The sequence below is a fragment of the Colletotrichum phormii genome, assembly GCF_030913505.1.
Source record: "Colletotrichum phormii strain CBS 102054 chromosome Unknown BDP81scaffold_53, whole genome shotgun sequence".
Lineage (NCBI taxonomy): Eukaryota > Fungi > Ascomycota > Sordariomycetes > Glomerellales > Glomerellaceae > Colletotrichum > Colletotrichum phormii.
The window spans coordinates 2548-28837 of record NW_026851495.1 but is presented as its reverse complement, the minus strand read 5'-3'; the positions used below and the strand labels follow the sequence as shown (position 1 = coordinate 28837).

Sequence of the window (26290 nt, the reverse complement as noted above, 5' to 3'; positions counted from 1 at the left end):
CTATATGTTACGAGCAGGACAAGGCAACCAACTGTGGCACAAAGCAAAAGCTTCGATAATGATGACTCCGGCATCATTGTCCCTTGTTCTGCATTATATAGCTACGCGCCCACAGTGACAAGTTGCGGCGGGCGTAACACTATAATGTCTAACTATTTTAATAAAGAAAATCTCAATAAAGCTGACCCCCTGTTTTCATGGACCCATTTATATTTTCTATAGTGATTTCAATGAATCTGAGTCGGATTCATCGTTGTCTGTATGTTAGGCACGTTCATTAACGAGCGATAAACTAATAATTGGTTTAGGTCTGTTGGTTCCACGGGGTCGTATACGACAAATAGTGGTAGCAATTGTCACTCGTCTGTTGGTGATCCTATTGCTTGTTCTTCTTGTTTTTCTATCTTACATTGTAGGCAGGAGTCGGTCGAAGTAGGTAGTGACGGCCTGGGTGGTGTTACGGCCAGCTAGTCGTAGGGGTAGTTTGCAGAAGTTGAGGCTGCGGAACTGGTAACAGTAATCGTAGTCGTGGAATAGTTTCAAGGAAACTATGTCTGTCAATCGTAAGGGTAGGTAAGGCTTCGGTGATCAATCGTAGTCTTGTCAAGGTAGTAGCTGAAAGCGGATGTTAATCCTGATACGAAGTTAATTGCTGAAGAGCTATGGAAGTCTGTCCTAGAGTCCGGCTCGAGTCCATCCTATATACTAGTCCTGGTCCTGAACATATCCCTTGTCAATGATCAGTTCCTCTGATCGGGTGAGCGCTCATCGTTCGGGATGAGCGCTCATTGTTCGGGATGAGCGCTCATTACTTGGCATGAGCGCTCATGGCCCCACCATGGTCGCTCATGTCTTATCTTATCATCACGTGACTTGTACCATAGTTCTTCCGTTCCGTGAGAGGGTGCCTAGTGTCCCTTATCTCCTGCATATGTGGTGTATTATAACCGCCGCGAGCCTGCGGGGCAGGCCCTGTTCTTGGTCATGCATGTTGGGTTGTAACAGGTGGTTGCTCCACCTTTATCCGGGCTCCCAATAGGCTCACGGGTACCCGTGCATGTAAAATTCCACGGGTACCCGTGAAAATGACTAAGCAAACTGGCGGCACGGGTCTTGAGCTAATCGGAGGCGCGACTTAGGTTCTAATTATTCTTTTAATTTACGATTTAACCATAATATACTCTTCGGGTAGATTATCAGCATAAAACGCCTCCTGTTCGGCGTTGTCTCTCGCGACTCGATTCCAGATATCGCCCATACCTCTACTACTACTCCGAAAAGGGTTATCTCCCTCCTCAGCGAAAACAAGCTCATCAACCCGTTCCTGCTCAGCTCTGTCCCAGTCTAGATAAGCCATCATCTCTTCCTTTAGCCAATCTCTTGACCCCTTGGAGGTAGTACAGCGTCTATTCATCTACTTATATGTTACGACCCAACATGCATGACCAAGAACAAGGTCTGCCCCGCAGGCTCTGCCCCGCAGGTTCGCGGCGGCTACAGCGCACCATGTATGCAGAGGACAAGTGATGATAATGATGATGTATTTAACGTCTAGTAACAAAAGGACGTGCCGGGCGCTATGCCGACATGGTCTATACTAATCTAAACTATATTACAGGCTACCGTCTTCACCTAACGTTCCTGTTCAATGACTCGGGCAAATTTCGGAAAAGAAATTAGTCTCCTCTATCCATTCGCATAGAAGAGAGGCTCCCTTAGCAGAACCTAACAAGAAATCAATACTTGCTTTGGCCATACGTTGGCGGAGGTAGCGCGGTGTAGCCTTGCGTCCACGCTTGCAGAAGTAGAAATGGACTGGTGTCTTGGGTTTCCCACAGCTGCAGTTGAGCAACGCATCTTGATGAGCGAATCTCTCGTGGTATATGCAGAGGACAAGGAACACTAGGCACCCTCTCACGGAACGGAAGAACTATGGACAAGTCACGTGATGATAAGAGATAAGAGATAAGGATAAGGATATGTTGGATATGAGTTATCCAACATATCCAAACATCATCATCATCATCATCAGATCCTTGGATAACCAGGATATGAGCTATCCAACATATCCAAACAAGGACACTGTCCAGCACAAAGGACATGTTCAGAATCAGGACTTGTATATAAGGATGGACTTGAGCCGGACTCTAGGACAGACTTCCCATAGCTTCTTCAGCAATTAACTTCGTATCAGGATTAACATCCGCTTTCAGCTACTACCTTGACAAGACTACGATTGATCACCTAAGCCTTACCTACCCTTACGATTGACAGACATAGCTTCCCTGAAGCTATCCCCGACTACGATTACTGTTACCAGTTCCGCAGCCTCAACTTCTGCAAACTACCCCTACGACTAGCTGGCCGTAACATTATAATCAAGATACCACTCATAAGACTTCTTCCCATAACGCAGTAGAAGACCCATTACCCTCCGATACTCCTAGTTTATTTTAACACTTCCACGAGGCTAGGCGGCATACCAGGCGCTTCTCGCTACACAATATCGTTCGTTTATTACCTAGGTGTTACGGCCAGCTAGTCGTAGGGGTAGTTTGCAGAAGTTGAGGCTGCCTACCGGAGGGCTTTATACAATACCTAGCTAAGTACTACGCCATATATTATTCCCAAAAGCTCGACCGGTATTCGTATTTATTAATTGGCTTGATTAGATCTTAGATCCGAGAGATAATTAAGTAACGCGTACTTTATCGCTCGCCAAGCCTCGAACAGATCTAACGTAGATCTCTTTAGGTGCGATTTAAGCAGAGCATAGATGCCCTTAACCCGCGAAGTAGCCACGTTGCCAAAGTACGTATGCTAATTAACCCAGGCTTTCACTAGCGTCTCCTTGTACGGATAGAGCCAAAAGGACGTAACGTAGCCGACTTCTTTAAGATAGTCCGTAAGATAGCGTTCTTCGAAGTAAGAAACACGTTCCCGAAAGGTCATCTCAGACGGCGAGCTAATAATCAAATGCCAGGACTTGTAGAACTCTTCCTAGTTGTCAGTCGATGACTTTGGCGCTACAGGGCTATTAGTTGTCTTCGTCTTGGCAAGGTCGAACGCAGAGTAGCAATGCTAAAGCACCGCCTTGTTTACATGCCAGAAGCAAAGCAAAGATGCCGAAGATAGAAAGACAGCGGCTACAGCATTAATACATACTAAGCAGCAATATATAAGGACAACCGCAAGTAGGCTAGCGTTACACTGGTCATACAAGGACCTGACCCGCTCCAGAGCCCAGGTATAATCTTCTTCCGTTTCGCCACTAAGAAATACGAACGCGATATAAAAGGAACGCTAGTAAGCATCGATGCCAACTATATCAAGAAGCGGCATACCATACTTATTAGTCTTATAAGTACAGTCCAGCAACATTACGTCTAGGTAAGCTTATAAGATAGCCAAGGAATCTAGATAGGCGAACAAGACAGCTATAACGCGGCCATCTAGTACGAATTACATTCGACTCCAGAAGCCTTCCTCGTCAAGCTGATTGGCAAGTGCGTGGATTGAGGTCTGCCCTCCACGAACATCTCGTTTGATGGCTACAATATGATTATAGATATCCTGTTAGGTTACTACAGAGTTTATAGTTTGTCGTATGTATGTCCGGATATCCCTGGGCACGACGCCAGCATTTAATGGGCCGGCTACTTTCGCAAAATCCTCCTCTATCAGCTTACGGTATGTTAAGTGAGCAGACGGATGCTAGCTTAGGGGATGATTATAAGAAGAAAACCGTTTATCGGGGCGGTATCTTAAGCTCCATTTACTTTTATCTAAGGATTCTTTAGCAAGTACGGAAAATTAACAACCGGTTCCCCTATTCGTAGTTCGTCTTTGGCGCGCTATTGCTTTACTTGGGGGATGATACGACCAATCGTACGAATACGTAATTATCCGCCGTCTACTCTTCTCTTTAGTCGATCTCCCGGTCGTAAAGGCGTATCCCCTTATTGCTACCCAATTGTTAATTACCAATATGAGGTCATCGCAGGATTCATATTCGCTTTCAAGAGGTAGACAGTCGTCTAGGAAATTAAGTGCTGGATTGTCCGGGGCTGTTTCCATTCTTTTCAGAAACTTGTAGCCGAGTTGCCATGAGCAGAGAAACGTGTAGAATGACGCGAGACGCATTCGTCAATCTGTGCCGCCAGCTTACTTAGTCATTTTCACGGGTACCCGTAGAATTTTACATGCACGGGTACCCGTGAGCCTATTGGGAGCCAATGTCCAGGTCTGACAGGAGGCCTGGGAGTGTGCATTAGTCATCCTCCGGTGCGGGGAATTTTACGACGGCGCTTAACATGTCTGACCAACCGGTCCGTATCTCGTTGCCTCCGTTCCCGTCCGAATTAACAGTCCGTTTGAAAATGGCGCAAGCCCGGCTCCCGACTCTGCCTGCCGAGATTGTCGGGTACATCTCGCAATACCTCGAGTCGCCTGATGTGCTGGGCCTGCGCTCTGCCTGCCGTGCCCTGGCTGACAAGACGTCGGGGCCTTTCCAGGACCGCTTCTTCCGCACGCGGCATGTCATGCTCGAACGCCAGAGCCTCCAGAACCTCGTCGACATTTCGCACCATCCGGTCCTCCGCCGCGCCGTACAGGTCGTCGAGCTTACTACAGATCACCTGGTTACGCCTCCGGACTACCTAAGCCGAGCAGATTACAGTATATGCGGAATTAACGACGAGTATGACTGCGTAAGGCGCAGTGACGGTGAGACTATATCGTTCGGTGACGATGAGTATGACGCTGTCATCGAGACGTATAAAGCCGAATGGGGCGGCTACGAGGACTTCCTCCGAGCAAAGCTTGGAATCAGGCACGTGGTTCGCGCGCTATCGAACCTCCCTTGCTGCAGCGCTGTCGGGATTGACGACGGCGTCCGTCCCTGGGGAGCCTTCCGGCTCGGTCGTCGCATCGGCACCCTTCCAACCCGTTTCGTCACGCCCTTCCAGGCTCAGAGCATGGTCTTCGCCACAACGTTGATCCGAACTCTGTTCGCAGGACTTCTCTACGGCCGCCATACCATAGAACAACTCTATATTTGCTTTGGGCATCTGAAAACGGGTTGTACCTCGGTCACCCCACGTATGCTGTCGATGACGCCGGCGGTCGAGGAGACTTTGACAAATCGGCTGACTACCATCAAGACCCTGCATCTTGTGGTCAACCCGAACGACCACGAGAACACGTTTGGCGAGGATGCGAAGAAGCTGGTTCCTCGCACCGACCCAATCTGGGCTGGGGATTCAGATTGGTGTCTAGAGTTCTGCCGCTTCCTACGTATCTTCCCCACCTTGACCAACTTCACATTGCACTTCAACCCCCGCGACGAAAGGCAGCAATTTCCGAGGCTTTCCGAGGACCTTCGTATCCCCGGCCTGCAAAGCCTGTGTCTCCAATTCGTCGACTGCACCAAGGACGAGCTAATAATGTTGCTGGGGAGGCATCGCGATACGCTTCGGGAGCTGATCCTCGACACGGTTGATATCACCGAAGGGGGGCCGAAGACGTGGTCTTCGCTTCTGAGGAGTCTCCAGGATAGTCTACGTTTAGAGGCAGTCGTCTTAGAGAACTGCATGGTGGACGGCCTTTGGCTCCGTTCACCCTCGACGACATCTCCCGACCCAAGGCTATACGCAAATAGCCCTGCGGAGATAAAGTGCCTATGGTCAGTGTTAGATAAGATGGAGGACTCGGGAACGTTTTCATCGTAAGGACGATCTAATTATAGACGACGTGGTATCGATCGCCACGTAAGGCGTCAACCTTAGCTTTCACCTTGGCGACGGCGGCGAGTGGAGCTCGTCCGTCGTCGCGACGAGCCTGTGCATGCTCTAGAGCAAAGACTCCGCCACAATAGTGTAACAGGCTATTTTGCCTTTAACGATCAGAATAACAAGTATAACATACATACAACAATTCCAATAATTTCAGTTCTAGACTACTGTCGGAATGGAATATCGCTAGCGCGGTTCGGCCGGTCGTACCGATTCGGACCCGGGATAGCTACGGCCGAAAGGGAGGACCTCAACCCTGATATCAACCCCACCTCGGCCACCAGCCCCTAGATAGCTTTCTCCCCTCTTCACGTAGAATAAGGATAATAACAACAACAGTATTATCCCCTCCGTCACCCACGTTACCGTATATGGTTTATCGAATCCCCTGTGATTCCAACAACTACTTTACTAGGTAACGACATATCCCACGTTTGCTCTTCTATTATGAGTCTATCTGCACTATTCCTCTGTTACGGCCTACCTCGAACCAGCGTTGGCCACAACGCGAGGTGGCGAACCGTTGGCACTGAATGCTGACTGTCCACGGAGTTTCCCGGGCCTCGCTTAGCTTCCTTCTTATATCGCCGCCTTTTTCGTAATCATTTACCCAGTTATGCTCTTCACGACAGTGTCGCTGCATCACACTTACCCTACGATATAAATATCCACAATTGTGGCATTGTATGCCATCTGTGACGGCCGGCGCAAGGTGGGGTATTGGATTACTCGTTGGCGGTGGACAACGGACCTTCGCTAGGTCGGTTTGGCTCCGGACTATCCCATCCAGTGACTGTATGCAGCGTGTAATCCGCTTTCTCTCTGCTACTTTGATGCCTTGATGTTGGGTTCTTAGATGTGTATAGACCTCATCGCCGACAACGACATACCGAAATCTTTTGCATATGGCAAGCGAGAAATCCGTATTGAACGTGAATGGGTCTATTCGGTGTTGCTCCCGGGTTTGAGAGCTGCCGGAGTCCGGATTGTCATGCAGTAATTCCGGCTGTGCTTGGACTCCACCCACTTGCTGGAAGCTCTCTAAATTTGTCTGACTAGGTTCGGCAGTCTTGCCCCAACGAGGCCGCTTATTGGGATAACAGTCTTGAGCGTGAGACGGCGTCTGACCGGTTGCTAGCTGCCGTCGTTTAGGGCCAGTATCTTGCGCCTTGTCTTGAGGTTCTTGAGAGGCTGTACTTTTGGGCACGTCTGCTTGCAAGGGCTTGCCTGTGTCTGTCTGGCAGGCTGGTCTGCATGCCGAATGGCCGGAATCGTCCAGTCCGAGAAAACGGTGCCATTGTTTAGATACCCACGTATACCTTTCTAGTAGGCCGGGTTGAAGACTATCCGGGTATGCTCCGTCGAGCCCGTACGTGACCGCTCGCTGAAGAGGCCGATGACCACTCTGCCAGGCGAATGCCGCCTCGATCGGTGCTTCACGGCTCCTGTCGTCGTGTCTGTTGAACGGAGTAGACATATGTTTGAGGTGCCTTTCAGTGATAGCAATAGATAGCTGACGGTATGTCCGAGTATTTATAGGCAGCCCCAGAAGTCCGGCGGTGGCTCTAGCTAGTTCTTTTGAGAGCCTCCCAGTCGACCATGGCGCTGTTGGCCGGCAACGAGACGCAAACAAAATAGAGGTCTCCTTGTCATCAGTCGTGCCGAAGCATACTCTTCGGAGCATACTCGTAAAGGGCCTGATATAGACGAGATAGAGGTAAAGAAATTTTCCCACATTGTTCGGGAGGAATCTCGCCACCTGAAACTCGTTGTTTGGGATGTGACGGCTCTTGTGATGCCTCGTGATGAGAACGAGTGCTCCGGAATATACGTAGACACCGCGCGGCGTAGACGTCCCGTTCTGGTATTGAACGCTTGCTAGCTCGGATCCTCGAGCAGCCTGTCCGCCGGAGCAGAGCGAACAGCGCAGATAGCAGAGCCTCACTGTCGTCCAGGTAGCGTTGGACCCTGCGCGGTAGCCAACCTTCCTTGGACAAGAGGCCGTCGAGTGTGGAGAGGCAGGCCCGCTGCGATAGGCCTAGGTAAGCCTAGGTAGGCCTCATGAAGGCCGTTGGCAGGGTCTGAGACAAAAGAATAGCCTTGGTGGGTGTTCGCTATCCGATCCTTGGTCCTGGCTAGATCGAAGACCGGGTGCCAGTTATACATCAACCAGTCGACAGCCGAGGCCGTGTGATCGACCATGTCGTGCGCGAGAGACCGGAACTGCTGCAAGGATAGCCGCCCGTCGTCCCATGAAATGATTTGGCCGTCGTCGCTCCAGTGAAATCGGAAGCTGGGACCGTCGGCGAGAGACACTGTCCGCCCGTACGCGCGGAGGCTCAAGAACTCGCCAAGCGGCGCTTGCGACGCGAGGCACATCGTCTCTCGGCGGACCCGGTTTAGGATACTGAGCTGTCCGTGGCGTGGCCTTGCTGGGTACCCGACATAGTCGTGGCTGGTCTGGGGGAGTAACATGTCAAGTTGGGGTGCTGACGCAGGGTGGAAGCTCTCAGAGGCCAACTGCAGTTAGGGGTAGAATGATGAATTACTGAAATCTGCTCCTCCCTCGACGTGTACTCCCTGCGCTGTATATATATCTGAGCTGCTCCTTTGTTGCTTGGACTCCTTACTACCTCTAACTAGCCCCTATCCGGGAGGGCGTGGACATAACACCTCCATGATAACCAAGCGGGCGCAGTAGATGAACGCAGACAGATTTGCCGTGTAGTTCCCCGGGCGTCGGAACCCGGTCCCGTCGGACGTGAGGCCAAGGACACGGCTGAAGTAGACCAGTAGGGTCGACTTGGACTGGCCATCCTCAAACTCCTCCGTCATCAGAAAGTACAACAGACGCAGCGTGAGGTCTTCGAGAGCAGTTGAGAAGTAATCCCCCGTCAGACTCCGATCTACGAACTCGTATCAGATAAAGAGCAAGAGAAAGGGCACTATAGAGCCAACCTGAGAACGACAGAGACTCGGCTGCTGCGTCGGTTGACAGCCTGTCCTCTGTAGCATGAGTTCTGACAGACATCTCCTCACAGTCATCATCTCGCAAACACTCCAACCCTTCACTAAGAAGGTCTTCATAGTCACTGTCATCACCAGTCTCGGTAGCGCTTCCATCATCAACATCATGACAGTCACTGCTGTCATTGAGATCTCCACGTAAGCTCTCTAAGATTTCACGTCTGTTGTTACGGCCGGCTGAAAAGCTAGGTGCTTTAGCAGATGATATCCCCATTGCCCGTGTCCTTGTTCTCATCCGCAAAACACTTTGACTGTCCGCATCTGTTACATCTTCGTCAGCTGAGGCGGCGTCGGAATCGATAGGGCTGACAACGGGGGCGTCGTCCGGGCGTAATGTCTTCCAGATGCCATCCGACCAGAATGTTTCAAGCGCGTGCGACTGAGCGATGGTGAGTGATCTCTGGCAGTGCGACAGCCGCGTTCCCAGTAGAAGGCGCCATAATCGAATGCAGAAGCACAGAAGTCGTTTCACCGATCGGCGGTATTTATAAGTGGACGAGCGCCGGGCGACCAGCTCAAACGGCGCCTTGTAAGGGCGGTGGGGCTCCGAGCTGCGGAGCCAGCAACGCATGGAGACATCAGTGTGGCGTATTGTGTCCTCGCGACGGTCAAAAACGCCATCCACGGCCGACATGATATGCTGTAGTCTAGTTTCATCCTCTCGAGAGCTCGCATGGGGTATATCGTTCTCGCCGTCCCAGCGGTCCCGACCAAGAGCCGGCAGCTGCGACATCCTTACGAGAAAGTCGCGGCGGGCACCGTCAAACATGAGATCCCAGCCGGTGCGACGCATCCAGCCTGTCTGGAAAGCCACGTCGACCTGGCCTATAGCGGCGGTAGTGACACAGGGACTGCTAGCCAGGTGGGCTCGTTCGGCATGATGCGCCGCGGCGAGCAGGGCCTGTTGGGCAGCGGGCGCGGCCTGCGGTGATGGATCGCCAGCACCGAGAGTACCCATATCATCGCCGAGTGGCGGCAACTCCGACGTTCGCGGCTGTGCTATCCAAAAGCCCCGCGTACCGTTCTGTGACCAGCTCTGGAGTAGGACACCGCTGTGGATATGGTCCCGTTGCCAGCCGTCCGCCTTCCGCGAGTCCTTGATGCCGTGTGCCTTGGAGAGGTGGCGGCAGACCAGGTCATCGCTTGCCGTCCGGTAGCTGCAGTGGTGGCAGGCATGGCCGCGGGTGACCGTCAGCGCTTCATGCGGTGGGAGGCCGTCGGGACGGAGGGCGACGTCGTTCGGGTCCCCCAGTCGTAGGGACTTCACCAGCGTGCTCAGCCCACGGCGTTGCCGCTTGGGCACGTCGTGCTTCTCGGCCAGGTGGCGACTCACGCGCTCCTCGAAGGGCTTCAAGGCGTAGCCGCAAGGCCGGCAGATGAGGACCAGCTCAGGCTCGTTCAAGTGCAGTTGCAAGGCTTCCAGGCGTCGGCGTTGCTTACCTGTCAAGTTGTGCGGTGTCATAGGCCCGGGTAGCGGCGACGGCGAAAGGGGACATCGGAGAGCCATGTTCGCTATTTGTTGATTCAACCGGTCTTCTTAGATACTTGAATAGAGGTGTGATTTAAAACGGATTTTTTTTTCTTTCTTTTTCTATGTAGCAAAAGCTATCGACCTGCTCTCCTTTGTAGTTCATAAACAGTCAGTCAGGAGAAGAGGTTTTATTTCGGAACGCGTCGAGATTTTATTTGAACATGGAGACACTGAAGCGGCAAGTGGGTCCTAATCAGGTATTATCGGCCAATCAGATGCATCAGGGAACGCGTTGAGATTTCTAAGTCGGGCAGGGGGTGATGGGTGGGGCGACGGACAGGTTGGGCCAATGGTTGTACACGGACGGACGTATCTCGACGCGTTCCGACGGCGAATACTTGAGTAGGTGCTGCCTGAGTGAGCATGGGAAGATTATGTAATGATTGCTCTAGCGTTGATTGGTGCACTAATGCACGAGCCATCTTCACCCCATTAAATCGGTAAATACATATATATATAAATAGAGATAAGTAGTTACTAGATTATTAATAAAGATAACTTAAGATAAGTTCTGAACTTGCCTAATTACCAGCTTTCGATGCATACCTATATCGTCTATTTTAGCTAAGGAAACCTCTACCAACTCTACCCCTATAATCTCTATCAACTCTACACCCTAGTATTTACGCCCCATAATTATTTTCTATGGCGCTTTCTATGAACTCTACTACAGTTCGTCGTGTCCTAGAGGTTAGAGTAGTAAAGCATTGTGTTTTTCTTGGGCATATAGTGAAACCCTTGATGGGGTTGACCAAGTAACACGCTGGGATACGAGTGGATACATGACTTTTTACAGCCGCAAAAACTCTATTTCTCTATTTCTAACTGCAATCGATGTAACAATCAATTGTTACGAGCAGGGCAAGGCAACCAACTGTGGCACAAAGCAAAAGCTTCGATAATGATGACTCCGGTCATCATTGTCCCTTGTTCTGCATATATAGCTACGCGCCCACAGTGACAAGTTGCGGCGGGCGTAACATCAATGTAATAATCAATGTAATAATCGATGTAATAATCAGTCATGGTGGGGCCATGAGCGACCATGGTGGGGCCATGAGCGCTCATGCCAAGTAATGAGCGCTCATGCCGAACAATGAGCGCTCACCCGATCAGAGGAACTGATCATTGACAAGGGATATGTTCAGGACCAGGACTTGTATATAGGATGGACTCGAGCCGGACTCTAGGACAGACTTTCCATAGCTCTTCAGCAATTAACTTCGTATCAGATCTTATGATCGCTTTCAGCTATCTTCCCTGAGAACCTCTTTGATAAGACTACGATTGATCACCGCAGCCTTCCCTTACCTTACGACTTACAGACATAGCTTCCCTGAAGCTATCCCCGACTACGAATACTGTTACCAGTTCCGCAGCCTCAACTTCTGCAAACATACCTCACTACGACTAGCTGGCCGTAACACTTGCGTTTCTCTCCGGCCCTGGACCCTTGTGGTTGGTCTATGATATAATTAGTATTAGTAATTATTATATTCCTTAGTATGACTTACCTTGCCCAGGAGAGGCTGACGACATCGTGTTCTGCGGGATAATGTACGCGAGGAAGGTTAGCGGAAGGCTGGTGGAGGGCAAGCGAAAGTAGTGGCTTTTGAGGAGGAAGAAAAGTGTTACGCCCGCCGCAACTTGTCACTGTGGGCGCGTAGCTATATAATGCAGAACAAGGGACAATGATGCCGGAGTCATCATTATCGAAGCTTTTGCTTTGTGCCACAGTTGGTTGCCTTGTCCTGCTCGTAACAAAAAGCTGAGGTTTGGAAAGGGTAGAGGCTATATATAGAGGAAGGAGGTACGGAGGATTTAATTAAACCTAATCTAATTAACTAGTTAGTAGAAGAGAAATAATACGATTAGAAAGGTAAGGAGAAAGATGATTTTATTATTATACGTTCTAAATGAGAAATAAGCTGTTACGTATAAACACGGTTGAGGGCAGGTACCTCCGTAGTAACTGCCAATTATCACGACCCGTGGTACGTGCCTTCCGACTAGTGAATCACCGGCCTCTCTTTTTTTTTTTATGAAAAGGCCTCCTCCATACCCGCCTTTTCTCCTTTTCATACTTTTCCCCAAGCAATCCGAGGTAATTTAATTCCCGCCTGTCTTCTATTAGTACTGACAAAAATAGGGCATTATACATACTATGGCAGATTCCGACGCCCACACTCCCTCCCCTGCTCCCAGCATCGGTCCTCGCATCACTCCTCGCATCGGTCCTCGCACCCCCCCTACTAGCCAACGCCGCCGTATCACTGTTCGTAAACCGCAACGCCAACGACGCTTCAAGCCTGGCGGTAGGTTTGATTATTACATCTGGTTATTATATCTGTGGGAACAAACGGCAATCGCTAGGTATACACGGAGCCGAGCTATGTCACGTGTCTTCGGCACGTGACACACCTCAGCTCCCTCCTTCCATAGCACGAGCCTTCGCGTTTAGATACTCTCCTTAACATCAATAACAACAACAAGAACACCAGATTAACCCAACGATATTGCTACCGATCGCGATACCAGGAATACCTGTGTGACTAACCTGTGGTACACGCAAACCAACATATCTCTAATGTTTCTAGTGGCTGCTCTCCGAGATATCCGGAAGGTATCCCATCGAGTGCTGTTGGGCTACAGATACATTGCTCCACTCTTTTACCCACTCTTAACCCCTCACATCAGGAATATATGATAGTACGTTATTTACCCCTAGGAATCCCTGGCTTCCCTTCACTACCAAAATCGCCTATCTACATATGCTAATTCGTCACGATGGCCTTGAGCGACGATAGTGACTCTGAAGGGTCTGTATATTCCTGTATTAACGTTGCGATACTTCCTGAAGATCTTGTAAGCGCCTGTATAGCTGACTGTACGCCCGAGAAGTGTGATAGCGCGACTGTACGCCCACATGAACCACCTTCGCTGGAACGAGGTATACCAGGCTACTTCAGTTCCCTTGAAGTGCCCTATCGTAAGGCGACGGTACGAGACCTACCCGATACTCCATTGAAGCTATTCCAGCTGTACGTACCACAAGGAATAGTAGAATCGTGGGTACAATGGACGAATGAAGCAGCACAACAAGGTCCTGTTCAGCAATACTCTCGAAGCCGCTTATGGAGACCGACTTCTGTAGAGGAAGTCTATTTGTACTTGGGGATCCTCATTTATATGGGAATCCATACCGAAAATAAGGTATCCAAGTACTGGTCAACATCTCAAAAGAACGAAGATCCTATCCATTTATTTACCCGATTTATTTCTCGAGACCGGTTCCAACTATTATCCCGCCGCTTACGTATCTTCAATACTGCTGAATTTACTATGCCTGACCCCCCTCCTACGAAGAAACGATACCGCGGTGAAGCCCAGCCTCGTGAGGACCTTATGCCTAAGGTCTATAGGCAGGTGAACCAGTGTTCTAGTCATATACAGGAAGTTAGTAATGGCTTCTATCTACCTGGTAGTAACATCACCGTTGACGAGGCAATGGTACGATTCACAGGTCGTTCTATTGAGAAGACAACAGTACCCAGTAAGCCTACGCCAGTTGGCTACAAAGTATGGGCTTTAGCACAGTCTGGATACTTCCTACGATGGTTGTGGCACGTCCACGGAAAGGGGCCGTATGGTCTTGTACCACAACAGCGGCCACAGCTTCAAAGGGAAAAGGGGGTCGACGACAGCCTCACGCCCACTCAACGAGTAGTTACTACGTTACTGACCCTACTACCCCTTGCTGAATACCACGTTTTCCTCGATAACCTATTTGCCTCTGTAAAGCTCTTTCGTGCTTTACGATTAAAGGCAATAGGGGCAACTGGAACCTGCCGAAGGGATGGGGGAATTGATCAGTTACTTGTTAATGAAAAGCAAGATGAAGGGAAGGGTATTCCCTGGGGTCAGATCCACTGTATCCCTACAAAAGACGGTCAGGTACGTAAGGCACATATGTTTTCATAGTATTTCTATACTGAAGGTTTGTTCCCTATATTTCCAGGTCAATTAGCTAAGCTGGAAAGATAATGCCTTGGTACTTTTCCTCACAACTGTTTATCGCGACACTGAGCAGATACTACGGAACCGTCGCCGGCCTACCAAGTCCTCAGCTGCCGCTCGTACCGCCCGAGAGGTCTTTGGTCCAGAAGCCCAAAAGAAACTGCCTATTCCTGTATGGATCGATGATTATAACCATAATATGAACGGCGTTGATACAGGGGATCAAATGAGATCTTATAACCAGTATGGGCGGCCAGTTCGACGAGGGGGGTGGCAATCCCTTACGTGGAACTTTCTCTTAGAAGTAGTAGTTGTTAATAGCTTCTTTCTCCAGCTCTGGGGCGAGCCGGAATGGGCTCGGGCCAACTCTCAGTACGAATAGCGAAGGACCCTTTCCACCCAGCTAATTCAGCACTTTGGGCTATTAGTTCATGGGAGGCAACGGGCCCGGCCCTAGAGGGCCACTGATACAAAAGAGAATTCCATTCTATAGCAACAACATACGAGGGTATCACGGAAGCCCTCTGCTTGCTTGTCTTGTAATAATTAACGAATAGTATTAGGCGAAGTTATACGGAACTTGCGAAGAGATAGGAGAAAGAAAACGAGGTTAGGATGTAAGTAGTGTGGGGTTGCGATTTGTAACTTTGATGATTGCTGGTACCTCTATCACACTCAAAATATATAGGCAACCGAAGTACCTTTCAAATAGGGCCATTGATTGGTCGAGAAAACTCTTGGCTGCCCCTGAGTGGTCAGGATCCCTTCTGTAAATGTATCTGTAGCCCAACAGCACTCGATGGGATAGCTAATTCACCCCAGCGCGCAGCGGCAAACCGCGGGGACTGGGGCCCCTCCTTTGCATGGCACTAACAGCCCGTGCCAAGCTGGAGAGATGTTTCGTGGAGGTTGACTGATTACTTTGGTCATCTTAAACTGCATGTTGTGATTCAGATGAAGGTACTGCACTGTTTAAGACAATGGATTCGTTCAGGATTTCCTCCAACCCGCCACTGCTGCCCGCTGCTGGAGATCCTATTGGGTTATACCTAGTCTACGCACCTGACGTGGGACCTCCTTGCATTGATTTCGTTCTTGTTCATGGCCTTGGTGGTCGGTGTCGGAGCACGTGGACTTAGCCACATGACCCTCGATGTTTTTGGCCCCGGGATATTTGCTCCCAAGAACCGTTTCAGATGGCTAGAATCTGGACATTCGGATATCGTGCGGATAATCTCAAGAAACCATGGCGCAGGTCTTCCGCGGACATTACCGACTTCGCTAACATCTTTCTCCTTCATCTGAAGCAGGAAGGGTTGAATGTATGAGTGAGACCAGCGAAACGATTCCAAGCCCACTCGAGCTGATGACCATCTTAGCTACCGATTATTTGCTTAGCGCATTCCTTGGGCGGCATTGTAATCAAACAAGTAAGCACTCCGTCGCTGCGACCTCTGTCATTCGCTCACACATATCAGGCTTGCATTAAAGGAGCCTTGCACAATGATTATCGAGATATTGTTGATTCGGCATGCGCGGCTTTTTTCCTGGGGACTCCCCACAGGGGCTCTCGTATCGTCAATACGCTGATCGATGTCATGAAATTCGTGGGCATCAACTTTGAGCCCTACCTCATTGCCCTGCGCGATTCTTCTCCTCAGCTCCACGATGTCCATGAGCAGTTCAAACCTTTCATGAACAAGATGGAGATCAACACCTTCTACGAGTTGGACAGAACCGGCCCCTTTGGCATTGGGCGAGTAAGCCAGCACTAGATCATGGCGATAGGTTTGAGTCGCTAACCGGATCCAGATGATTGTCGACAAATCATCATCCATTATACCGGATTTACCGAGCCAGATTTTGATCCCCATGGAAACAAATCATCGAGATATAGCACGGTTTCCGAACATTTGGGATCCTTTACCACAAAGGCTGATCTCTCGGTTAGGAAGGTGCATTTACCAATATGGACCATGGAACACCAGCATTCGGCATCTGAATACGACACAGAAGCTTCGAATTGTCGAAGACTTTCTCGGCATTCAGAAAGCGATGGACGATTTACCGATGCCCGCCGATGCGGAAACAGAGCTTTTGACTTGCAAATGGATTCTTTCACACGAACTATTCCAAGCGTTTGTTCAAGACAAATCGTCAAACTCGGGAATCCTTTGGGTCCAAGGTTTTCCAGGCTCGGGGAAATCACGACTAGCGTCTTTTCTCATCAGAACTGTTGGTTCACGGGGTCGTATACGACAAATAGTGGTAGCAATTATCACTCGTCTGTTGGTGATCCTATTGCTTGTTCTTCTTGTTGTTGTTCTATCTTACACTGTAGGCAGGAGTCGGTCGAAGTAGGTAGTGACGGCCTGGGTGGTTGCCCCACCTTTATCCGGCCGTGATGACTAAGCCAGTTGTCCCACTTCGCCCAGGGCAGGTGCCAGCCAGCCCATGGTACCTTCCCATTACTCCTTATCAGCCTTTGCTGTTCCAACAAGAACCTTCAAAAGTCGAAACGAGACGTGTCATCACTTTCGTTTCCGAGACGATGATATACACAAGCAGTCTTTCAAATCTTTTGCGAAATCTTTGGCATTTCAGATGTCTTGCGAATCTAGACAATTTCAGGATCACCTTGTCTATCTTGCGTGCGCAGGCGAAACGCTAAGCGGATGTTCCAACCAGGTAGCCTGGGAAAAGCTCATTTCTGATCCCATGTCAAAGCTGGATGATGCGATCGAAAAACCACTCTTTTGGGTCATCGATGGTATCGATATATGCGATGAACCGAGTGCAATCATCAGCACGCTGCACAGGGGTGTGTTGTTCAAGGTGCCGCTTAGGGTGGTGGTTTTCGGTCGTCCATCTCGGGAGTTGGAAAAACTCGCGAGCGATCAGGTTTTGCACATCAATCTCAGCGACTCCATGCAACGCCGTCAGGCTGTCGAAAGCTTCGTGGAAGAGAAGCTTGGCCGTTCAAATCCAATGGCACCTCGTGTCATCCGGGCAGCAGACGGCAACTACTTGATGGCGAGCCTGCTTCTGAGCCAGTACTTTCGTCACCCTGGCGACTTTTCCATGGCGGAGGCGGCAGGTATAGCTCAGATCGAGATGTCTTCAGTCTGGAACTCTTTCATAACTAACGAGGCCCATTTCTGGTCTGCGGAGGAAGCGTTCATTGTTCGTCAAGCTCTGTGCTGGCTGGCGTATGCGAAGGTTCCTTTGGAGATCAACCAACTCGTCCGAGGCATCGTGGATCTTCATGCTTTCGACAATTGGGAAGCTGGATGTCATGGCAGATGCTGCAGATGCGTTCTTGTGCTTCACAGCCAGTTCCCCCAAGGTTCCTATACCGGGGCGTTTCACTGAAATGTTGCAAAAGTGGCCAATTGAGATGTCCAGATTGCTGAGTAGATTTGGAGGCCAGCTCCAGAAGTATCCAAAGGCCATATTCGACAACGTACCGCTCTTTCTACCTGGATCCTCTCTGTTACGCTCTCAGCTCAGACAACCACGCCTTCCCAGTCCTACGTTCGTGGAAGGAGTCGCTCACGAGGACTGGGATGATGTCCATGCGCGCCTTACAGTTGCCAGGACACCCAAGTCAGTCCTTTGCACTTCTCGATTGGTTGCTATCTTGTCGCCCTCGCCACCAGGTGAGGTGTACGTATTGTCAGCCTTACAGTATCGGCGTCTCAGGACAATCGAACATGGGGAGAGCATCGCCATGATGTGTTTGAATAGTTCCGGGACAATGTTGGCGACATATGGTACTCGCACGGTCAAAATTTGGCTGGTTGAAAAGGACTGTCCACCGTGGATATTTCCTGCCCTGGCTGCAACGCGCCCATTGGATATCGCCTTCTGTACCAACAATCTGTCGGTTCTTGTATGTGCCGCTGATGGCGATATATGGAGGTTTTCAATACCCATCTTGGCCTCAGGTGAAGCTAATGCCGCGAGATGCCTTGGTTCTGTAGCCATGCCGGGAACAGGAGGCGCGGTATCGAAGCCGCCCAAATCTATAGCATTCAACGTTGATGGGAGCATGATTGCAGCCATCTATCATGATCTTTCAGTTGTTTCATGGCACATCTTAGAGGATGGCGGTCGTTTGCATCGGCAGCGACAACGAAGGTTGAGCGGACTGTCCGCCCCTTTGTCAAACCAGTCTACGAAAATTCGATGGCTTTCGAGCAGCAAGACTGTGATTCTTCTGTGCCAGGGCTCCATCTGGACGTGGGATGTAGAAGCACAAAACATTCGCCAAGTTATGAAATTTGGCGCCCAGGATGTTGGGGGCAGTTCGGGGCGTCCATTATTCATCACCAGCGATGGCACCGGGATCTTGAGCGTCAGGCGACTTGTTGGCACAATCGTGGCCTCCGGTACTTCGGATGACCGTCATCTTATTGATTTTGTACTGTGACCGACAGGTCGCAGGGTGTACAAACTCTGGAGAAGCCGATGCGACGTCTGGTGCCCGATGGCGTTGGTTCTGCCTGACCAACGTGCAGATCTTGTTCGGCCTGATGCGGCGGCATCACAGGGCCAGTCCTGCTCTTCAGGAGAAAATGTAGAGATTCTCTGCATTAGTCCGCGCAATTCTGTGCTCTACACGGCACACCCGCATGGGAAAATTCAGGCTTTGACCAAGAACGGTGAGCTCATCACTTCGCATCAGCCAAAAGGGTCTATCGCGGCCACCCACATGGCTTGTGGAAACTTTGGGCAACTGGTGAGTCGATAGCAAGATCCGCCAACTTCTGTTCAATGCAGATGACCGCATGGTCTTGGTCTCTTCCGATGGCGGGCTGCTGGTTTGGTCTTTCTACGAACAGACGCACGCCGCTTTCCAAGTCCAGATCAACAGCCCTGCTTGCTGGATAAACCATCCCACCGATGGCAATTAATACCTCCTTGGTTTCCTCCCGACAAGGCTGATGGTCCTGGAATGGAAAAGCCTCACGACCGTTGTGGAAACGGAATTCGCTTGTTCACAGCAGGCCGCCGACGACAATGACCCCGTTATCCCGCAACGACCAACACCGACGAGAACAGGCCGTGTGACCAAAGTCAAGCTCGTGGACGAAGATTCCCGATTTCTCGTCGAGAGCAGACAGTACGGCAACAGCGAAGCGCTTAGCCTGGCATACATCACGGTCAGCGACGTCAGCGCCTGTATTGCGAATCACGGATTTCCCGTGCAAATCGCGGAGTATCAGGACAAGTTTACGCAGGGTCTCGGCAGATTCCTCGGGAGCGTTCGCGCACCAGAAGACGCTGTCGACAGTCTTGCTTTCCTAAAGCACAGTGGTTGGCTGTGTACTCTGTCGGGTAACGAGAGTCTCCGAGAGCACATGTTCCTGCCCCCAGACTGGCTTGATCCTCATTGTCTCGACTTGGGCGAAATTGACAAGGACGGGACCTGTTTGTTCCAAAAGGCGACAGAGTAGGCATAGTCCGCAATGCGCTGCAAATGAGATTTTCCAGAGAAAGCATTCACGAATGAACGAAGGAGTCTGCCGATCCAAGGGACGAGAATCGGTTTCGGTTGGTGGAAGTGCCCAGTCTTCCCGCCATACTGAACAGCGCGCAACAACCATGATACCTACCTGCAGCGGAGTAGAAAACATTTATTGCAACTAGCCGCTTCCTTACCCCTGATAGGAAGATGTTTTTTATGCCTGCCTGCCTGCCTGCGTTGGATCCTTCGCAAGCAGCGAGCTTAAGTACGGTCTCAGTTGAAGAGACACGCCCCGCTCTTGAAGCGCGTCGGGTTTGATGGCGTCGACGGGCTGCACATTTCAGGCCGAGCCGCTGGGCGGGAGACAGCCCTGGGGTGCACTCGGCGGCCTCGGTCGCCCTGTGCCGTCGCTGCTAAGCTTGGCCCAGCAATAATCTTTCCCACGTCGTGCGCTAGCAGGCACTTACGTGAAGACTCTAGGGGCAGCATGTACACTAGTGGTTAAACTGAAGTACTGTGAACTAGCTGGTCTGCCGCGCTGCATGGCTTCACGCGGGCACGCATCGGACTCGGTCTGGCTCCTCGGCGTGGTCTGTTAGCGCTCGCCTGACTGCCAATTTGGAGCCTGCAGGGGGATGTCGCCCAAAGCCTCCCTCGCACGGCCATCCGCCAACTGCCTCCAAGCGGGGGGCGCACGGGTACTCCCTTTCAGGTGTCAGCTACCGCAAGATTACCCATTTGGGATAGTTGTTCTCCACCGGCAAAGAGCCGGCCCCTTGATGCCGTAAACACGGGCCCCATCGCGCGTCGCGACCAACATCGTGTCGTGCTACAGCCTCACGATTATCAGATCAGTCACGTCCAGAAGATCTCTTCTACGATACCTGACTCCGAAATGGCAACCTCAAGAGAGAACATAACTCTCCCTCCGTCTTCATCTCAAGCCCCGCCTCCGGCATCACAATCACACTTCGCCACCTTCGACAACTTTACCCCCGATGACAGTGCGTCCTTTGACCACGAGTTTGCACGCCTAGCGTCGTCTCAAGAATGGCTTCCCGGCTCGCAACAGTACACTAGGGAACGCACCATTGCCATGCGGGAGGAGTTGGAGTCGCATTACTTTCCCTCAACGCCACCTATCATCAACAATAACAAGCGGACGAAACGGCTCATCAAGGAGCAGCAGCTGAAGGGCTACCAAGATCTGTGCCGTGAGATCAGCTTGCCCCTGGGCGACTCTGTTGACGAGTGCAAGAAGAGCCTGAAGAGCACGCTGGTCAACATTGTGGACCTTATTGATGCGCGGCGGACGCACTCGGCAGTTAGGGTTTGGCAAGATTTCGACGCATTTCGCAATTATACGCTCCAGGATGAACATCGGATAGACAAGGAGGAGGCCAAGAAGGGCGAGGGGATCCTTGCGTCTTTGCTGCAGAACTTTGGGCTGGGGCAACGACAAAAAGGAAGACGAGGAAAGAGGAATGCACCCGTACACAAAGTAATCAAAGCGCGAGTGGGCAGGAAATGCCAGCGACGAACACATAATCCTGTGCTGCTGTCACGAATGCAAGGTCCGTATGTACGCCGTAACAAAATATCGAATAGTTAGGAGACGCGACGAAGCCTGAAGCTTAGCATTCCCTCTTCCCCTCGCAATGCATAGTGTACGGTATCTAGAAGTCTAATGACCATAGGTGACTCTGACCGAATCAGCTACGAGATTCCCACAGAGCCGAGGCCATCCTAGACTCCTCGATAGCCGTAGTCCGTGTTTCTCAGCAAGGCTCTATCGTCCCCGTGAGAATGTCTGCAATCGGCCTGCCTTCCGATGCAGTAGCCCCACTCAATTGCTTGCAACTGTCCTACTTTGACGCTGACTTCTGGTGATTCTCCCCCCTTGTGTCCGTATGTTCTCGTCTTCTCTTTGGCAAGACTTGCAGGCAAAATGGTCGGGGCAGTGCGGAATGACGTGTTCTTCGTTGTTCTTGCGACTGATCCTGCGGCCTTTCCGAGTCCTCCATATCATGAACGATCGCAGGCCAAGATTGTAAGCTTACAATAGCTTGGGTCAATGTGAGCATACGATTGCGTTTCGCCGCTGCTTGTGTTCCGTTTTTTGTCGCTACCCGAAAGACTATTGCAGACCGAGGCGCCCGTGTAGAAGCAGTCCGGGATTGGCTCGCCTCGGGGCTCTCTCTCGATAGGCGTCGAGGGCCAACAGGGCTGCGCGGCCACGAGCACACGAGATACGCCTGGTGCAAGGTAGCAGATCACGATTGGAGAAAGCGGAACGATGACTTGGAGTAAACACTTAGGAGGGTGATCTGTGGGATGGCACGAAAGGCTGTATTCTGCTGTTTCGACATTGGTTCATTGCGGCAACAGTCGTCTCCTTACAGTGCAGATGAAGAGTTTGAGTTTGCGGCTCCCGACGTACGACCGAATCCATCTTAACCTAGCTTGTGTAACACAGTTCTCAACGAAAGTATCATATTCCCAGCCACTCCAGGAACAAGGCCAGCGGCCAACTTGGCCTTGATATTCTGTCTTTCCACATGCTTCAGTACCTCTTTCGTGGCAAAAGACGCAGTCTCGGATATTGACTTTCCAATCACCTGCTGAACGCCGTCAAAGTCTCCGCAAGTCTTCCGCCAAACACTGCTGAATCTATCGTTGTTAACTCTGCCCAACTCGTTATTCAGACAATCTGAAAGCCTAATCTTCAGAAGTTCGTCTCGCAGCTGGCTTGGAAGCATGTCGACTTCGTCAGCCGTCTTTCTCGGATATAGGCCAATCGATTTCAGGGCGAGAATCAGCGACCCAAGTTGCAGACGAATGCAGTCACATCTCGAGTTTCTGCACTTTGACCTATCGCCGAATGGGCCGGCCATGGCTTGCGGACGATCCGGGCTAGCCAGTAGTGCGTCAAGATAATCGTACACGAGCGTGAGCAAGGTGTTGGTCATGTCCTTCCTAGCTTGGAGGATGCTGTCTTACACGGTGCGTCAGTCAACGGTATGTCGGACACAAGGAACGACGCTTACCTTCCGTGCCTGGCGGAAGCATGGCTGCGTCGGTCATGCCATCGCGTTCGAACACGCCCCAAGCCTGACTTTGCGCCACGTGAGAGCTACCGAATGCAAGGTTCTTTCCAACGTGGTTGAAAACACTAAGCAGACCGTATTCCCAGGCAATCCACAACCAATCGACTTCGCTTCCCTTTTCATTGACCTTCATGCTGTGCCAGCTCAACCAACCCGTCAGCCATGGCACGACGATATGCGTGATATCGAACTTGTCTGTGAACACGGCGAGGTCTCTCAGTCCTCTCAGGCTCAGAATCGCAGGGACGCGGTCGAAGCGCAGGTGAATGATGTCCATGACGATCAACACCGCCTGAGTGGCATCCTCCGTGTAATCCAGTGTAGCTGTCTCTCCTCGCCCTTCTGCAAATGGGCCTGACAGCAAGGTTGCCCACACCTTGGACGCCCGTCGCATTGCGTCCGAAGAGACAGAAAGAGCATGGCGTCCAGTGGATTGTTCGTTTTTGACGTGGATGGTGATATCGCCATGGTCGTAATTGAAGGCCATGTCGGTCGCCGAGTGACTGGTGTTCAGTTCGGCCCTGGCCAAGTTTGTACTATTTGATGTTAGCAGGACGGCGTTGCGCAGGGAACGTTGCTCGAACTAACAGTGACGTGGCTTTAGAGCTGAGTTATCACCCACGACATCGGTAGGTTGGCAGTTTTGATGGAACAAAGCCTGCCTGGATATCAATTACTCCACGCCGCAAATACTGCACCTCTTTTCCTGACCTAGCTCAACGTACGACCTGCTTTGTTACCAAAAATCCTCAGTGACGTTTAGGGGCCGGAAAGAATATGCGTTGGTGGTACTTGGGGCGCGTGTGACGACCTCATGCCACCCAGTCGGTGAGAGTACTTTAGCGCCGATAACAAGGCACGCTTTTACAGAGGCGCCCAATAGGTGACCGAAGGTGCAACTTCACCATGTCACGGCGCAGTGACCCGGTGGTTCTGGCGCGGACCACGCTGCGGCGGGGGCTGCTTTTGGCGACGAAGTGGTATTCCTTGCTTCGCGGCAAGCTGCCCCGTTGCCGCTGCAACCACATTGCTTCTTCGAACCTGCCGTCTCAGGTGACAACTCGCTCTTGGACACCTTGCCTGGAGACCGCCGTCGGGCTAGACCCGTCGGGCTAGACCCGCCGGGCAGGGCTGGCAGGCGCCTGGTGATAAAACGTCAATTTACTGTTTCCAATCTCTGCATTGCGGCAAAGGGTACGTACGGTACGTCAAGGCGCATCGGATGCCGCAATGTTCACCGGGAGGTCATGCGCGTCGGCAAGCAGTGGGAAGAGATCCGCTTCGGTCGAGGTACATGGACTTTCTGGTACTCGGCGGTTCGCTGCTACCCTAAGATACCGGAGAGTGCCCCCCTCCCCGTGCACTACTCGCCACCTGATGTAGCGTATAACACTTCGAGCCATGACCAGATGGCGAGCGGCTCTAGGGGTGTAGCCTGGGGCTTTCGGGCTGCCTACGAATTCCCCCTAGCCGTGGAGGCAAACTGCGACGGATATGCGTGCTAGCGGCCGCTACAGAGGGCCTTGTAAGCTGGCGCGCTGACGGTTAGGGCAGCAAAGCAGCGGGGCGGGCCGTTGGGTAACAGCAGCACCACGCAATCCAATGCTAGCGGAGCCGCCCCGACTTGGAGGGAGCATGCCACATCTCCACATCCAAAGAGTGTTCCGAAACCAAGCTCTGCGTGAGATTGTTGTGAAAACCGGGTATCCCATGGAGCTCGCCGTGTAAACGGGAAGAAGGTGCGGCGTCACGAGTTCTGGGCCGCGATTGGCGCGCCCATTTGCGATTGGACGTGTGCATCTCGAAGCACTGCCGGAAATCAACGCGCCCAGTGACGCAGCCTTCCAACCGTCTTTGAGGCCCCGGTGATGAGCGTCCTGGAAGCTAGGGCATCTCCCGACTGTTTGCTCTCCACCGCCCTCGCCGCAGCGCAGTCAGTTTGTGGGCATCTGCCGCACCCCTTCCTGAGGCATGGGCCGACCAACAAGCCCTTGTATGAGGCTCACTTATGACACGCTTGTTTGAACAAGCATGATCGCGTGCGAACTAGCTTCCATGCAATGGTAGTGTTCTATGTACCGAAAGGCGCTTGCGGGAGCGCGAGATGTATCCTAATCAAGTGGACCTGTCTGACGCGACTAGATGAGTTCATATCGACTACGAAGAGATTATTGGAATTTCGCTCTGGTCGAGGCGTCTACTAATGTGACCGCTTCAGGATTGAGTCGAACGGCGACAAATGGCGGAATTCGGCTGGGGAGGAACACTATGTGTCTATTCGGTGGGCTTGCACTGAACCATACTACATACTCTGTACACACTCATCGGGAACCACTCCCCACACGAACCACTCGCCAAGCGCAGAGGATTGAGCCATTTCGAGTTCCGCCTGGCGGCCAAAGGTTCTCATCATACGAAGCATTTCTGCACGGGAGAACACCCAAACATTAGTGTTCCGTTGGAGCCGCACATGCGCTATGCGGACTGATTCTGGTCTTCGATAACCAACATGAGAGACGTACGTTTTGTCGCGTCTTCTTTGTTGCTCGCGGCGAGCATCCTGCAAACTGTCGAAAAAGGATATGAATTGCGAAGGAGTCGAACTGCGCCAATTCAGATGATTCCTCATTGCAGAGGGTGTAATGACATGCCAGGAATTGATAACATAGGTGTCGGGATCTTCACATTGAATGCCGATGCCATGTAGATAAGGCGTGCGAGAGAGGTCGTCGTACACGTGAAACAGGTCCATATAATGTTCATTTGTCCCAAAGCGGTGAGGTCGGAAGGTCTCTCGCAATTGTTCCATTGAAGATAAGTTGCGAACTAGTGAAAGTGGTAAGTGATGGCAGCTGCAATTGGGTAGACATCGTCATCGCCCGACGGTGCCGAGAAACGTGCGGAAGCCTTAATTACTCAGCCTCTCGCTCGAGTCGCTACACCGCGGCAGACGACGCAGCAGGGCGCTTCTCCGGACGCCGTCACGTTTACTGGAGGGAAACAGCCTCTGAAGACATGCAGCATATCGGCAACGGTCAGGCAAGGCATGGCATAGCGCACGGCTTGCGCTAGTGGACACAGGCGGAGGTATCCGCCCTTTTTTGGTCGAAGTACTTCGGATTAGTGCCAGCCGACGTGTCTGTTCCCCGTGGAGGTTGGCACGCATGCGACTTTCGCAGGCACCGGCAGGGCTTCCTGCTACGGCGGGCTGAAGTGGCTACTTGGTCTGCATAGCTTTTAGCCTCGCTAAGAGTAGAAGGGAGATTCCAACCGGAGGTTGGGTGGGTAGTCGAGGTCTAATTGTACTCCCTCGAGGTGGCCCATGCTCTGCCCTTACTCGCGGTCG

General features: G+C 51.5%; 10 protein-coding genes across 10 annotated transcripts; 2 read left to right on the top strand and 8 right to left on the bottom strand.

The window, feature by feature from the left end:
* The first annotated feature begins 4359 nt into the window (after nucleotides 1-4359).
* BDP81DRAFT_443720 (uncharacterized protein) lies at nucleotides 4360-6145 on the top strand. The gene has a single exon (XM_060591754.1). The coding sequence runs from the start codon at nucleotides 4380-4382 to the stop codon at nucleotides 5727-5729; it is 1350 nt and encodes a 449-aa protein (XP_060437406.1). The 5' UTR covers nucleotides 4360-4379; the 3' UTR covers nucleotides 5730-6145.
* A 10-nt stretch (nucleotides 6146-6155) lies between these two features.
* BDP81DRAFT_187595 (uncharacterized protein) lies at nucleotides 6156-6834 on the bottom strand (the record flags this gene model as incomplete). The annotated part of the gene is made up of 1 exon (XM_060582374.1): nucleotides 6156-6834. A coding segment is annotated over one exon (597 nt), but the record flags the coding sequence as incomplete, so codon positions are not given.
* A 426-nt stretch (nucleotides 6835-7260) lies between these two features.
* Nucleotides 7261-7566, bottom strand: BDP81DRAFT_285139 (uncharacterized protein; the record flags this gene model as incomplete). The annotated part of the gene is made up of 1 exon (XM_060583021.1): nucleotides 7261-7566. A coding segment is annotated over one exon (306 nt), but the record flags the coding sequence as incomplete, so codon positions are not given.
* Nucleotides 7567-7733: 167 nt separating this feature from the next.
* BDP81DRAFT_336820 (uncharacterized protein) lies at nucleotides 7734-8657 on the bottom strand (the record flags this gene model as incomplete). The annotated part of the gene is made up of 2 exons (XM_060585955.1): nucleotides 7734-8281; nucleotides 8459-8657. Coding segments are annotated over 2 exons (747 nt in total), but the record flags the coding sequence as incomplete, so codon positions are not given.
* On the bottom strand, nucleotides 8395-9008 carry BDP81DRAFT_443718 (uncharacterized protein). The gene has a single exon (XM_060591753.1). It carries the CDS (start codon nucleotides 8943-8945, stop codon nucleotides 8712-8714), a length of 234 nt encoding a protein of 77 aa, XP_060437402.1. The 5' UTR covers nucleotides 8946-9008; the 3' UTR covers nucleotides 8395-8711.
* An 8-nt stretch (nucleotides 9009-9016) lies between these two features.
* On the bottom strand, nucleotides 9017-10419 carry BDP81DRAFT_513408 (uncharacterized protein). Its single transcript, XM_060595817.1, has 4 exons — nucleotides 9774-10419; nucleotides 9551-9617; nucleotides 9176-9487; nucleotides 9017-9080 (listed from the first exon to the last, which is right to left on the bottom strand). Coding segments are annotated over exons 1-4 (933 nt in total). The 5' UTR covers nucleotides 10327-10419; the 3' UTR covers nucleotides 9017-9079.
* Nucleotides 10420-18950: 8531 nt separating this feature from the next.
* BDP81DRAFT_443707 (uncharacterized protein) lies at nucleotides 18951-19943 on the bottom strand. The gene is made up of 2 exons (XM_060591752.1): nucleotides 19607-19943; nucleotides 18951-19517 (listed from the first exon to the last, which is right to left on the bottom strand). The coding sequence occupies exons 1-2, from the start codon at nucleotides 19870-19872 to the stop codon at nucleotides 19280-19282; spliced, it is 504 nt and encodes a 167-aa protein (XP_060437400.1). The 5' UTR covers nucleotides 19873-19943; the 3' UTR covers nucleotides 18951-19279.
* Nucleotides 19944-20732: 789 nt separating this feature from the next.
* On the top strand, nucleotides 20733-21468 carry BDP81DRAFT_466777 (uncharacterized protein; the record flags this gene model as incomplete). Its single annotated transcript, XM_060594438.1, has 3 exons — nucleotides 20733-21338; nucleotides 21412-21415; nucleotides 21446-21468. The coding sequence occupies 3 exons, from the start codon at nucleotides 20733-20735 to the stop codon at nucleotides 21466-21468; spliced, it is 633 nt and encodes a 210-aa protein (XP_060437399.1).
* Nucleotides 21469-22137: 669 nt separating this feature from the next.
* Nucleotides 22138-23664, bottom strand: BDP81DRAFT_187541 (uncharacterized protein). The gene is made up of 3 exons (XM_060582373.1): nucleotides 23533-23664; nucleotides 22885-23480; nucleotides 22138-22832 (listed from the first exon to the last, which is right to left on the bottom strand). The coding sequence occupies exons 2-3, from the start codon at nucleotides 23429-23431 to the stop codon at nucleotides 22291-22293; spliced, it is 1089 nt and encodes a 362-aa protein (XP_060437398.1). The 5' UTR covers nucleotides 23432-23480; nucleotides 23533-23664; the 3' UTR covers nucleotides 22138-22290.
* Nucleotides 23665-25198: 1534 nt separating this feature from the next.
* On the bottom strand, nucleotides 25199-25809 carry BDP81DRAFT_443702 (uncharacterized protein). Its single transcript, XM_060591751.1, has one exon. The coding sequence runs from the start codon at nucleotides 25751-25753 to the stop codon at nucleotides 25247-25249; it is 507 nt and encodes a 168-aa protein (XP_060437397.1). The 5' UTR covers nucleotides 25754-25809; the 3' UTR covers nucleotides 25199-25246.
* Nucleotides 25810-26290: the final 481 nt, after the last annotated feature.

What these genes read in the sequence shown, in the direction of transcription:
- BDP81DRAFT_443720 (XM_060591754.1), top strand. Translation starts at nt 4,380, where the DNA reads ATGGCGCAAGCCCGGCTCCCGACTCTGCCTGCCGAGATTGTCGGGTAC.
- BDP81DRAFT_443718 (XM_060591753.1), bottom strand. Translation starts at nt 8,945, where the DNA reads ATGACAGCAGTGACTGTCATGATGTTGATGATGGAAGCGCTACCGAGA.
- BDP81DRAFT_513408 (XM_060595817.1), bottom strand. Translation starts at nt 10,326, where the DNA reads ATGGCTCTCCGATGTCCCCTTTCGCCGTCGCCGCTACCCGGGCCTATG. An exon ending in GCCACTCGGCGATGATATGG is followed by an intron (nt 9,618 to 9,773) that starts GTACTCTCGGTG and finishes CTTTCCAGACAG; the next exon opens with GCTGGATGCGTCGCACCGGC. An exon ending in CGCGACTTTCTCGTAAGGAT is followed by an intron (nt 9,488 to 9,550) that starts GTCGCAGCTGCC and finishes ACCCCATGCGAG; the next exon opens with CTCTCGAGAGGATGAAACTA.
- BDP81DRAFT_443707 (XM_060591752.1), bottom strand. Translation starts at nt 19,872, where the DNA reads ATGCTTTCTCTGGAAAATCTCATTTGCAGCGCATTGCGGACTATGCCT. An exon ending in GGAATCTGCCGAGACCCTGC is followed by an intron (nt 19,518 to 19,606) that starts GTAAACTTGTCC and finishes GATGTATGCCAG; the next exon opens with GCTAAGCGCTTCGCTGTTGC.
- BDP81DRAFT_187541 (XM_060582373.1), bottom strand. Translation starts at nt 23,431, where the DNA reads ATGGCCTTCAATTACGACCATGGCGATATCACCATCCACGTCAAAAAC. An exon ending in GCTTCCGCCAGGCACGGAAG is followed by an intron (nt 22,833 to 22,884) that starts GTAAGCGTCGTT and finishes GCACCGTGTAAG; the next exon opens with ACAGCATCCTCCAAGCTAGG.
- BDP81DRAFT_443702 (XM_060591751.1), bottom strand. Translation starts at nt 25,753, where the DNA reads ATGGAACAATTGCGAGAGACCTTCCGACCTCACCGCTTTGGGACAAAT.